The sequence below is a fragment of the Falco rusticolus genome, chromosome 1 (genome assembly GCF_015220075.1).
Source record: "Falco rusticolus isolate bFalRus1 chromosome 1, bFalRus1.pri, whole genome shotgun sequence".
Classification (NCBI taxonomy): Eukaryota; Metazoa; Chordata; class Aves; order Falconiformes; family Falconidae; genus Falco; species Falco rusticolus.
The window spans coordinates 75,388,819-75,402,835 of NC_051187.1; the positions used below are offsets into that span (position 1 = coordinate 75,388,819).

At 39.7% G+C, this 14,017-nt stretch overlaps 1 protein-coding gene across 1 annotated transcript in view; it reads left to right on the forward strand.

Annotated features, from left to right (window-relative positions):
- STK32B (serine/threonine kinase 32B) overlaps window positions 1-13,504 on the forward strand; it is a 179,100-nt gene extending 165,596 nt beyond the window's left edge. Inside the window, exon 12 of the mRNA XM_037384961.1 lies at window positions 12,284-13,504. Coding sequence (XP_037240858.1) covers window positions 12,284-12,422 — 139 coding nt within the window. The 3' untranslated portion in view covers window positions 12,423-13,504. The remainder of the gene's footprint in view (window positions 1-12,283) is intronic.
- The last annotated feature ends 513 nt before the right edge of the window (window positions 13,505-14,017 follow it).

Here is a 14,017-nt window from a genome sequence, read left to right on the forward strand (position 1 = left end):
CCAAATCTTAAACCACCTTCCCCTCACCCCTCCGTCCTTCCCGGGCTCAGCCTCACTCCTGATGTCTCTCCCTGCTCCCCGTGGGCTCCATGGGCTGAGGGCACAGCCGGCCGCGCCGCGGCCTTCACCGCGGGCTGGGGGGGAACCTCTGCTCCGGCGCCTGGAGCCCCTCCGGCCCTGCCTGCACCCACCGGGTGTCTGCGGGGCTGCTGCTCGCACACCTGCTCACTCCTCTCTGGCTGCAGTTGCTGTTGTGTACCGTTTCTTTCCCCTCCTTAAATACTTTGTCCCCTTGGTGCTACCACCATCACTGATGGACTCGGCCTTGCCCAGCGGCGGGTCCATCCTGGAGCCGGCTGGCGTTGGCTCCATCGGGCATGGGGGGAGCTTCTGGCAGCTCCTCACAGCAGACACCCCTGTAGACTCCCACTACAAAAGCTTTGCCACGCAAACCCAATACAGCTTTCCACATACCCCAGTTCTTAAATTATTGACTGTATGGCTCCCATGGGAGCTGCAGTTTCAATTAGGGATGCGACATTAAGGAAATTGGTGCTGTCATGCAAGGAGGTTGTCACACGTAATATTTCGTCACTCACCTCTGAACCACAATCATCTTCTCAGCACCAGGGGAGAGGTGTGAAAAGCAAAGAGAAGAAATGAGATGGGATTGAATGGTCACATCCTGGTGATGGCTGACAGCCCTTTCGTCCTGTCCTGCTTTGCTGCGGTATCTGTTCCACCAGTTTACTGCCACAAAGCTGCAGACCTGTGCATCACCATCACTACAAAGGCAGCAGGCATTTCACAGGCATCACAATATCATTTGTCTTTAAATTCTGTTTGTCAGCAAAATTATGCTTGTTACTGTGATCTGCTGTCTATTATAAGCCTCTTCACTCTAACTCGTCTCTAAGATCTTCCTGCTGAGGTCCAGGGTCTCAGTGAGGGTGGCAGTGGCTGAGAATATGTTTCCAGTAAAGTATATCTAACCTTAGATGCAGATGACGAAGTGTCCTTCTCCCAGTATATTTAATTTGTATTTGACCCAAAGAATCACTTTATCTTGAAACTTTCACCAGAAGAATAAAGGAAGAGGGTACTTCAAAGCAACTCCTGTGAACTCTTCTGCTGTCAACTGAACAAAAGGGTGAGACTGCATCCTTCAGTATACACACCAAAGGCAGGCTAGGAAATGAATGTCTTTCCTGAGAATAAGTTTTGGCCTACACTGCTGAGAAATATCTTTATTCCTGGGCAAGTCCCTGTAGTTTTTAAACTGGATTCTGGCTAACTAGAAAGAAAATTTTCTCTCTGTGGTCCCACAAAGTCTAATAAAATGATTATTTGGGAATTTCATAGCTGCTTTCCTGTTCCTTGCACATGTGGATCTGCAGACTTACCTAAACTAGAAAAACTAGTTCACATTTTAAAATGTGGCTGGACAGATATTGTTTATGATGATCCTTATCTTGGATGGACAATAACCCATTTCTAAGAAACACCTATTTTACTAGTCTGAACATGACTTTAATGTTAGTGTTGATCAGAAGTTTTAGTCTTATTTTCTTAAATGGCTGCACATGATCTGATGTTTTCATTTATATACCTCATGTCTTCACTCTTATTTTGCTTTATCAGTTCCCAGGGTAAACCTGAGACCTCAAGACATTGCAGGCCAACAGACTACAGCATCCAGTATAATCTGTCACCAGACTTCCACATACTAGTATTTCATATGTCACTCACGCTGTATGTGCACCTGAACCCATTACGCTTGATTATAAATTGCTGGTTGATAGAAAATTATATTCACAGGCATTTACTGAACATAATTACTCAGCAGGAACTATCAACCTGAATCTATTAGCTGTGGTGTAAGCACATTTCCCTAAGGATTTTTGGAAATGGTGGGAGTAAATGTTATGAATGTCAGTGGTACAAGAAGACATCTGTGCTACACAGGGATACTTCCTCCATCATTTTACTTTCAGCTGTAGTAAAGCATAACTTTTAGTGTGCACCTCATTCATTTAAATTTAAATGGAGTTAAACAGAGTTATTTGAATGATTACATGGTAATCTACTGAGCTATCAAAACACATACCTCACAGTGTATTAGGAAAACAGACTTCAGATTACAACTGTTTCTGTCAAAGCAGTCAGTACCAAGAGTACATGTTTGGGGCCAAAAACAGACTGAGTTAAATATTGGTTAGACACAGGACAGCTCCTACCCCAAAGGGAGCACACAAGATTTTCAAAGGTATCTGAAACAATTGGGAATTAGATGACAAAGTATTTTTCAAGATATAGCCCAAGTCATGCAGAAAAGCCATTGCTGGCAGACCCAGAGCCTGGATATGCTACAGGCACATCCGCATGGACGAACAGGTAATTGCACCCCTGTACTCTTCAGTGACTTCATTACCCTGCTCTTGGCAGTGTTTATTGCTGTGTGCTATGTTCCAGGCTGATAGTACTCTTCAATTTCTGCACACCTGAACAGTGTGGGTGTAAATTAGCTCTAATCCAGAAGCAAATTGGCTCTGCTAAGCGTGCTGTGTGGTGAGTTTATACAGCCGCTAGACAGGAAGGGCCTTGAATCCATGGTTCAAAGAGGAAAGGTATCTATTTTTCTGGAGATGCAACGAGACTATATCCCTTTAAACAAATAATTGAAAAATAATTTATTTAGTTTGAGCTCCTTTAGTAGTCCTTGAGGAGAGACTTGTACCTCCCAAGGTTGATCTGCAACACATATACTAGATAACTTAGACTGGAACTAATTAATCTATGTCAGTGCCTCTATTTGTCCTGTGGGGAGAGCCTGAATTAATCTTTCTGTTGTCTACAGTTAGCTGGCATAAAATTCATTCCACATTTGTGGGCTTGGTTCATTTCTGCAAAACTAAACGCCTAGTTGCCAGTCCAACAGGCACAGGTTGTCTGTGGTCTGCTGTGGCATCTGCCTGCTCTCTCAGTGTCAGGTAATCAAGGGCATCTTGTATGGCACCAAACACAAACTGCGGAGCAACTGCATTTGAGCCATATGCACCTAGCCATGGGGGCAGGAGGCCAAGAACAAGCAAGTTATAAATATGAACATTATCAAGGAAGAGCAAAAGACTCATGACGTCCACTCTTGCTAGTGATTTGGTGAGGTTGCTACCTAGACCCAGGTCTCACAAAATACGTACCTGCTATTACACAAACACACAGTAGCATTGTGCTTCATTTAAAGCTTCTGTGCACATGTTGATTCTCCACACAAATTCTAGAGCAAGGGGAAATCAGCTTACAGACTCTAATTTTCACTTTGGAGTTGTGTGACAGTGCTGATGTTGCTGAGTGATGAGTGTTGTCTCTGCTCCAGTTGGTCCTTAAGTCTGCTGAGATCTGAACCAAGCTTCCTCTGGTGCAGAGCAAGATTGTTCTTTCTGTGTTTACTTGAAACTGTTTAGCAAATTCGGACACTTTTCAGTGTTTTCTGTTTTCCTGAAAGGACTACTGAGATCACTCTGTGCACAAGCTAAAGAACTAACTCTGCCATGGTTACTGCTCCTCTGTTAGGTGTAAAGAAGTTTTTTTCAATAAAAAAAGAGCATTAACTATATACAACTGTCCTTTAAGATAGTTTTAATTAGCTATATAATTAGTTAGTTTAATTAAATAGTCCTCCACAGTTGGGATTCTTTTGAATCCTTCCCCATTTTTCAGGTGTTTAACTCTCCTTCCATTTCTGCTTTTTTACTTCTCCTGCATTTTCCACCTTCATTGTTGTTTTCTGCTTATTTTTTAGAAGTGGAATATAGACAGTCTTCATACTGCTTAGTTGTTAGTATGATCCCTGCCATAATTTTTCCCAGGCTAAAATCACTTTCTGAAGTCATTCCCTTCATGTTTCAGAGGTTAGCATAGACCAAAGGCTGCCTAGTAGGCAGCTGGAATACAACTCTGGTTTGAAAGTCAGAGAGCTTAGCCATAAGGATGCAAGCCAGTCTGTCACTTAGTTTCCAGTCATCGATCCCTGTGCCATTTCACCTTGTGGTGCGAATGTAGCTGATGCCTAAAATACAGAAATGACATTCCCATGTAGCTCTCTGTTTGCTGTCTGACAGACCTCCTGGGTACAGCTGGGGAATGGGAAGTGGATGAATACTTTGGCAGGTGTTTGGGTTACCAGGTAACTTAATCTTATGCAAGATTATTATATCAATTAATTGTGATATATGTTGCTATGAAATCAGAGCGCTTCTTTTCAAATTGGGGAATTTTGCAGAATTTGGCCAGAAATTTACCTCCGTTCACATGTGCTAACCACATGCCAGTTCCTCCCCCTGCAACCTAGTTTCCTTGGGAAGCAAACACAAGCATCAAATGGCAAGATGGGATCTGCAGCTCACACCAACAGAATGTGGGCAATCCAGGAGTATTGTATTAATTCTTTTTTTGTTAGCATGTTTCCTCAAGATTTACACTGAGCAAAGGTTAGTATTTTCTTCTTTATGGATGGAAGTGTAAAATATACAAATGTCCTGAACCTCTGATCTTATTTTTGTTAACTTTTTTAAAAAGAAATCAAATACAGGAATTTTCACTGATTTCTGATATATTTGGTGGGTATTTTGTTTTGAAAAGTAAAAATACTCTTCCAAAATATGTGTATTCAGTTAAAAAAAGCCTGACCAGGATGCTTTGCTCACTTTTTTCTTCTTTATTTTTTTAAAAAATGTAGTTGAATGAAAACCTGGCATATGAAAACTAGTAAGCAGAATAATGGAGATATAAGAGAAAAAGTAACACATACAATTGTAAAATGCTGCCAGCTTCTGCAACTTTTACAAAAACAGAACACAGCAAGAACCAATTTATAAGAGAAATCTTTAAAAATGCAGGCAGAAAATTAAGTGTCCACGTAGCAAACTCCATTCTTATTCTCCACAGTGGCAGACAGATGACAAGCCAAGCTGCTTATTGTCCCAGAAATCATGCTCAGTTAACATTTCTACAATCATTGCCTGCAATTGATGTTAAAATGATTGCAGAAAAATAGTGTGGAAAGTTTTTGAATTGGAGTATTAAATGCACATGCATATAACCCATTATTTTTTAAAAGATGTGTGCACACTGCAGGACCTACATATTACTGCCTCAAAAATGCCCTGATTTTGTAGGATGTGCACTTCTACTTATGTGCATGAGGTCCTGTAAAACTTAAATAAGGGATTTTACGAAAGATAAGGCTTTGCATGAGCTTGGGGCAGTGACTTTTTCTGTCTAAAGCACAAAAGATTCTGGATGCCATGAACACTTTTACTTAGTGTCAGACCAAGGAAACAGTCTTTTTGGGGCTGCTGGGTGAGCTGACCCAGAAGATGAGCTGGTATGACCAACATTGTTATACCACCTACTTACCAATGAACACTCATTATTTAGGTCAGAGAGGTAAACCAAAACATATGCCTTCTTGTGGTGGTTATACTTGATATGTAAAGTTCAAGATATGCAGCTTTCTGTTTATACTTTCTGTCACACTTCAGATTACCAATGCCAGGGGCAACACTGGGCTTTGAGGTGACAGTGTGAGTCCTTTTGAGCCTTCACAGTCCAAATCCTTCTGTTTTTTTCTCAGAACAAGTTTCTCTGCATGGAACTGCTCCAAAATGTGAGGAACATAGGGATGTACTATATATTTTTTCCACAAGGATGAAATATTGCCACAGTTAAACTCCAACGTCTCATTAACATCCCGACGTCCCTTTCTTTTTACACCTTTTGTCTGGAAATAAAGGAGATGGGTGGGGATATAGTTTGAGGAGCTCTAGAGTGCCACAAATTTACCAAATGCTAGGGCTGAGAGTTTCATTTTTGTTTTGTGTGTAACTGAGAAGGGAATCCAGTTCTGATGAGGGATACAACCAGCCACTAACCATCTCCTTTCTTTTAGAAAGCAAATTCTAGACCACTTGGTACAACAGTGCTTTGTTATCATCAAGACAGATTAGTTGCGTTCAGGGACAGGCAGTGATGCGGTGGGAAGATTTAAAGCAGTCATGTTAACCACTTCTGTCTGATTCATTCACCCAGGCATTTTTTGCTTGTGTTTGTGTACAAATTTTGATGTATCATTACAACGCTGAACAACAACAACAAAAAAAACAAAACCAACAACAAAAAAAGAGTAGTAGGCAATAGCAGTGGGCACGGAACAGACCTTGCCTCCCCTTAGTGCCGAGATATCTCACTTCAGTCTTGGCTATCTACAACTAGCTTCTATCTTGGGTAGACATGCTGGGTATTCCCAGCTATGCAAGTATCCCTGTGAGATATTGCTACAGTAGGGGTCCTCTTTACATTATGGAGTCCAACTCTGCAGCATTACACCAGTCTGTAAAAATTATTTTCAGTTTGGCTGGAATATTTGCAACTCCAGAATATCTAGCAATTTTAGTTATATGGCATATCTTCCAAATTTCTATTTTCTATGACCAGGATATAACAAAACAATGCCTATGTCTGTCACTTTCTGGCTTCTTCTAATTCCTTTACAAAATGTAATTGCTAGATATTTTCTATTGAGAATGAAAATTATTTCGTGTTGCATTTTGAAAGAATACTATATTCGGAATAGTCTGTATTTATCAGCTGATATTCTAAAAAGCCAGGATTTAGACATAAAGGTCTTTACTGTTTTTTTCTGAAGTCCTCTTTGTAGTTTCTGTATCTGTGCTCCAGTAGACAAAACGCAGTGACATGCACAGAGACATGTAGCTGAAATAGTTCCTTTCTGAGCACAATCATTCCCACTGACAGATCAGTTATTTTTTTCTCATGATTCAGACATGTTCGGAATTAGCCTTCTAGCAAGGCCATCTGGTCATCAGCATTACTTCTCTCTAGCTGCTACATCATAGAACTGAGGTGGGTTTTTAACTATTTAGCAAGCTGTCTCCCAGGATTCATGAATCTGAAAAGCTAGCATAGATGTGCCTCATCTGTTCTGACCTCAGACCCCCTCCCCTGTGAAGAACAACTGGGATAAATGCTCCACAGATTTATCTACCCCTCAGGGCTTCTTTCAAGGAATGTAAAAGTTTCCAGTAATATAACTTTTTCTCATACAATAAAACTGCTGTTTCTAAACAGTTTGCCCACCTTTTCCCCAAACCAAAAGCAAAAGCTGTTTTCTCCAGCAAAGTGTTTGAAATATCAGTAGGTCAAGTTAAAATGCTAAATCTAGAAGTGGTAAAGCAAATCCACTGCCCACTCATACCAGTCTCTTTCTTCCACACCCAGGAGGCTGGGTTTGAAGCACGGGCAAAGTCACTTGCAAATTTGCAAAAAAAACAAAGAAAAAAATTTAAAAAAAATTCCTGTAGGACCTGGTACATGTGGAGTCTCCGAGGAGTGGTAGTTCTGCTGGCTTCAATTCTCTTTTGTCAGTAGAAATTCTGTCCTCACTGTTTGAAACAGCTTGCATTTCTGTGGCTTCAGTTTCACACTGACAGCCTGGCAAGACCCATTGATGAGTACATCAGCTGCACAAAGGTGTTATGTGCACCAAGGTATTGTCTGCCCAGAGCAAACAGGCAAGAGTGACAGACAGTGTGACAGCTTCCATACAGTTCTCAAACATAGCAGATAGATTTTGTAAGCCTGATGCTACTGCTCTGTATTGCTGTAGGGTTTTTTTGACTAGCATTTATTCCCTGTCCCTTGAATGCCCTTCCACTGACCAATACCTGATTCAAGATCAAGCATTGGAAATCAGTACCGCAGGAATTCTACTATAATATCTGCATATCAAGATAATAAGAATCTTAAAAACCTTTACATAGCTCACACAGAGACTTTGTTTTTACCAGAAAAACTGTTGAAGCCCAAGACTGGACTGAAGGCTCAGTTACTTTTCCCGACCCATTCTTGTAGTGATTGATTGGTACAGCCTCTTTCTTCCTCACTGCTGGAGAGGAGATTGTTCAGTGCTGTGTCACACACTATCGGTATTGCATGGGGCAGTGGTGAAGGGAAGGAAAACTCAGCTTATCTCTTTGTTGGTTCAGCAGAACCACCTGATTCCCAGCTTAACTGCCTCAGAGACTACTTATGTATTTGTACAGAATTGTTATGGAATAAATGTAATAGACAACGTTCATACTAATTTTTATCCTCTTTTTCCCTGCAGGATATTTTTGTTTTCTGTTGTTTTTTTTCCCCATGTAACTATCTACTAGAACTTCTTTTTCAGTTTTTTCATCTGCAGCTAGCCATTTTACCATTTATTCTCAGTCAATAGCATTCAGCACAGGAACAGCTAACCTGGTTCAGATCCACAACTAAGTCCTCATCAAGTGATTCATTCTCCCTGGGCCTTTACCAGGTAGCTGCATCAGCTTAAAGGCAAGATAAGTCAATCACTGGAAAACAGTTTTCTTCGAGTAATTTATTGCACTAATGCCACATTTAAACTGCATAAAAATGGCCCAGACTGCATCTATTTTGCCATGATTACGGGAACTGTGTTGAGGTGCCCGTGTTTTTAAAAAGCTGAGAACATCTGATGGAAAAGTGCTCCCGCTCTGGTACCAAGGAATCAAAAGTGCAGGAACAAGAGACAAATTTCCCTTCCGCAACTGTCCAACATTTTAGCTGAAGAGACTGCTTGTGCACACACAGCTGCTGTGGTGAGATTTGTTTAGGTCCTGACCTGAGCCTAACTGCAGTTTGGAGCTAGATTGAAATACAGACCAATTGCTTTATTTTACTTTTGCTGAAATTTCAGTAGTTTGGGAGGAGGCCTTAGTCTCTTAGCAAATCTGTAATTTTGACAGTTATGTTGAATCTGCAACTTTTCATCCTTCTTCATTCCACTTCTCCTAAGCAGCCTGAAGACAAGCTTTCAGTATTCTTCTTCATCTAGTGAACAAAGCTGAGCTGCAAGTTCTTCCCTGGTAGTCCCCAAGTTTACTACTGGGTTTCATTAGATGTTTGTGATCTTCAGTCTGGCCTACCATAGCTGTAGCAGTCTTTTTTGCTTCAGTATTATATTTTCCATGCTAGCTTTTAGCCAGTCTGTTCTCTTTACTCTTTCATTTTTATATATTCAATAATGCGTATATGCATAATTACATATGCAGTATAATTACATTTTGCTTGATTATATATGCCACCTTTTCTTAATCATCACAGACACCAGACTGTAATTCCCCATTTCATTCAGGCCTGTGAAAGACAGAGCAGTACTTAAAGGCACAAAGCTCTCAGCTTCCATCATTCTCGGCAGCAGCTGCCTCAACATCTGATGTGCAAGTACAAGGGAAATCCCATGTTGCTCAGCATGTTCCTGCTCACTGTATCCTTTGCCTAGTCAAGAGCTGCAAGTACAAGCCTATAACATTGCTTTGACACCAGTTTATCCGGAAAAATCTCCTGTGGGTATGGGTCTGACAAGAACCCAAGGTTTCATCAGTCCAGTCATGGATTCAATGTTCTTTTTGTTTCTATTTCTTATCCACAACTTATCCAGCTCAGATTTATGATCAGAGCTCCAAATCATGTGAGATTTCTGGACAAATACAAATCCCACTCAGCTTCACCCCCTTACATTCTCTCTACTTGTCAAGAGAGAAGTTGAGGGATAGAAAAAGGCTTTAGTTTGCCCAGAGGGTGACAGAGGTAGAAACAGGAGCAGCATCTCTTGATTCTTAGTCCAATTCCCCAGCTCCCAGGGCATACTGTTAAATAGGTGTTAGCATGCCCATAATAACGCCTTATAGTGAAGTCTTTATGTAATTTTAATCACTGAATAAAGTGATTGATAAATTATTAAATAGTTAACAATTAATTTTTTACTACATCATCAGGTTAATAACCTATTGATTACTTCGATAGTTTATAATTCTAGATACAGAAACAGAAAATGTCTGAAAAGGCAACACAATGAAGCACTCCTAAAACAACATATTTCCTTAGCACTTCCAAACCCCCAAAATCTAATTATGGTTCAATAATAGACCTGGAAAGCAGGAACAGGATAAAAGAAAATAATGGAAATAGATCAACCACAGAAACCACCTTTGTAGAGAGTGGGAAGTTTGAGGCTAGTCACTGGTATCTTTTGAACTCAGCATGGGCTTTATTTCTCTCCTTTCTCCATTGTCCTCCTTACACACTGCCTTTGTGCCAGTTTGAGTGGTTTAAAAAAAATAATAACGGTGTTTTCCTGCTTTATGCTGTTATTGAGAGACTTCTTATTTCCCCATTACTTTTAGCAGTACAGTAAATGTCTTTTTTTCCAGCATTTTATGAACCACATAAACATTAAACAAATTCAGGGAGAAAGCACCTTGCATGTCTTAGAACACAGTGATTCCTCAGATCTCCGTAAAGCCAAAATTTGTCTCACTCCACTATTTAGAAGTTTGCACCCCACAGTTTGCCATGAGTTTCCAAGCACTGTAGCCTTTTTTCTTGATGGCTACAATTACCTTAGTCTTGTAAGGTCCAGTAGCTCAGACGCTAAAGTGTTTCAAGTCTTTGCCTCATTCAATTACTCTCCTGGTAGTCCCCATGGATGTTTTCTGAAGCCCTTATTAAAATATATATTAAAAAAATATCATCATTTTTGCTGTCTTTCATTCCTTGGTGCCAAAGACAGTTTCAACAGGAAGTTACATACTACATTCAGATGTGCAGGAATTATATATCTCAGTTTTCTTAGAGCCCTTAGATGAAAATCCACTGTCTTAACGCTTTGTCAACATTCATTTGAACAACTGGTTCTAAAGCTGTTTCACTGATAGTTTGACTGGATATGATGGACAAATTTCTCATAAAGAAAGGAATGCCTCTAAGCTCATTTGTCCTGAACGGTGATGAAGACATCTAGGGACTCATATTTCTTGTGCTATCCTCTAATATCTCAGTCATCCATTGGCTTGTAGACTCACTGGTAACAGTTGTATTTCTGGTGCACTTGAGAAAATCACCATTAGGGTAGATGTTTTTAGCAGTTTCTTCTTTTTTTTTTTTAGTCGCCTTATAGCTTTTTATTTAATCTATGTTTGTACTTTTTTAAACCTAACCTATTTGGACAGTATTTGCATTATTTTTACTTTAAATAGCTTCCTTTATTCCTCCATTTAGCTATGACAGTATTCTCATGTCCTTTCACATTCTCTTCTGAGTCTTCAGTATGGTGTCCCTATAATCTTTATGTCACCTGGAAGTATTTTACCCTTTGAAACTTACCCTTTACATTTCAGTTTTGCGTGCTTTTACATTATTGAGCATTTTCTACATATTCAGTGTTATAAAGTGGTTTTGGAGTATACCATATATACCACTTATAATCACTGTAGCAAAGACCTTCTTCAGTAGTGTCTCTAGTCCCAACTCTGGGTGCCTTTTTTGGGAATACATCAACAGCTGTTTCTTGTTTTGAGAAAACAATCAGGGAAAATTTCCTCCAAAACAGCAGCCGTTTATGTTAAAAAAAAATATGTTCTCTACCTCATAGCTTCCCCATGAATCTTTACACCTTTCTTGAAAGTATTTATATGGTGTCCGTGTTTGGAAGAGAACACTGAATATCACATGAATTACAGTAAAATCACAGAAGTTGATACCACTGCTGAACAGAAATGCCAAGAAGCTTGATGATAAAATGATCGGTGGGAACTGAAGGTGCTGCTGGGGCTGTTGCTGTTCTCTAGAAAATGATAGTAAAGGAAGATAACTTTGCAGTCTTTAAACAACGTAGGATTTTATTGTTGTTGTTCCTTGAAACCACCTAGAAGGCTTTGACAACATATGAAGTAATAAAATGAGGAATACCGAATCTACTTTCACTCATGGTTTCTTCCTCTTTACTGATGGAAGTTACTGATAATTTTGTAGGACAGCAAAGGGGAGCAGCTGCTTACTGCCATGGTGTGCCCAGTCAACAACTGTCATCAGCCTTGAGCTACCTGGAGGTTTTGTCAAGTTATAGTCTGAGCAAAGGTGCCAGAGAAAGCACTCTCCTCTGCTGGTTATTTATGATAGACTTTAATGGGAGCAGGATTTGACCAAGACCCAACTGCACGTATTTAGGAGGAAGTAATCATCAACACTTAAAATAAACAGCAACTATAAAGCTCAAGGAGTTAATAGGGAGCAAATGGTGCAGGAATCTGTTTTATACAGAGGTGTATGTGGCTATCTCTGGGACCAGCAACAGTTGTCATTCTGATACAGTTATCTGCACGATAGCTATATCAATGTTTTTAAACTTTGGCAGATTAAGAAGACAGCAGGATCAAAGTGGACAGACTTCCAGCATGGACAGCAGAACATCCCTTCAGAGCCATGAGAAACTCCAAGATGGGCGTAACAACAACTTACTGGGACACGGCTGCACAAGAGGCTGCAGCAGCTAGTGAGCTACAGCCCTGCACACACCTCCACCCTGGCAAGGCGAGGAAAGGTCCTCTCTGCGCATGCCTTCATCTTCACCCCTCGGATCCTGGGACATCTGACTCCTCCAAAAGCAGGATTCCTAGACAATGACAAGCCCATGGAGCCCACTGGCTGAGACTTTCCACATATGATCCTGCTCTTTTGACTCTGCCACTGGAAAAATAACCATCAGCAACAAAATACCGTTTTATAAGTAAGTGTGACTTTCCTTTTCAAAATCCTGGAAGAAAACTTGAAACAATTCATTAGGCAGTTTCTCAAAGATTGCCACATTTCTGGCTACTTGCAAGAGACAAAGTTATATTGGGGCCAGCTTTATCCTGAAGACTTTATGTTACCCTCTCTGTCTCTGTTGATTAAAATGGTCCAGTTTGAAATTTTGTGAAACTGCTGGACAAAGCTGTTTCTGAGCACCTGGTATTGAGTTTATAACGGATGTATATGATGTAAATACATGAATGTAGTGTTAAATAGGCCAAATACTGAATAATATAATTTATATACCTGAAGACCATTGGAAAAGTTGGAGCTTGAATGTACTCACATTGTTCTTTAACTTCATGCATTCTGCTTTGTAGTAAAAGATGTGACCCTGGCCAAGTCCAGGTTTTGCTAGTGGCTTTAGTGGATGCAGGATAAGGCATGTTAGTAGTGTATGATAACCATGACAAAGACAGACCTTTTCATTTGTAACAATAGGCTGACTGAGCCAGAGTTGAAAAGCAGCTTAGTAAGGAGAGCTAGAAACATTAAGAATTTGCTCAGATCCATAGTTAGGTGCTATAAAATGTGAGGAAGTTACATGTGTGTCTGTTTTCATGGATCTATTCTGGATGAGAACCATCTTGAATAGAAACATAATTTATCCAAAGTATTGTTGACATGAAACCTTTTTTTTTTTTCCAAACAACATCCACAATTCCAAACATTTATGGTATTTTACAACTTGTACATCCACATTTTGATAATAAATGCATGCTTGTTCTGTCTTATTGTGCATAAATTTTATTTGTTCTGTCTTATTGTGTATAAATTTTAAGGGTTAGCATCCATAAGCAAATTTCAGTTCAAATTTTTAAAACAGATAAGTTAGGCTTTTGGAAGTGAAAAATATTTTTTTTGTAATAATGTATTTTTACGGCACTGTTTCTGTTCTGTCTTTTACAAAACAAAGTTCTTTGTAATTGAACCAATTTAAAATTTTAGCTTCATGTTATATGCAATTTTTGCCACAATTTTTTTCACAAAATACAGATTTTTATCACTCCATGAAATGACATGGTGTTCCTATGAGCAACAGAACAGTTTACAGATGTGCTAAGGTAAAGATTTTACATCTGTCATGAGCATGGTGTTGGTCTACTTGCTTAATTTGGGCATAGACTGAAATAATCATAGGATCAAGCGAAGGACCAGAGTATATCTGGTCATGACAGGACAGATTTCATCACCCAGAATAAACTATTTCATGCTCATCACTTATAATGACCCATTGTTTGTTTTTTCTTTGCTTAGTGGTGGTTTCATTTGGGAAGGACCAAAGTGGATAATATTT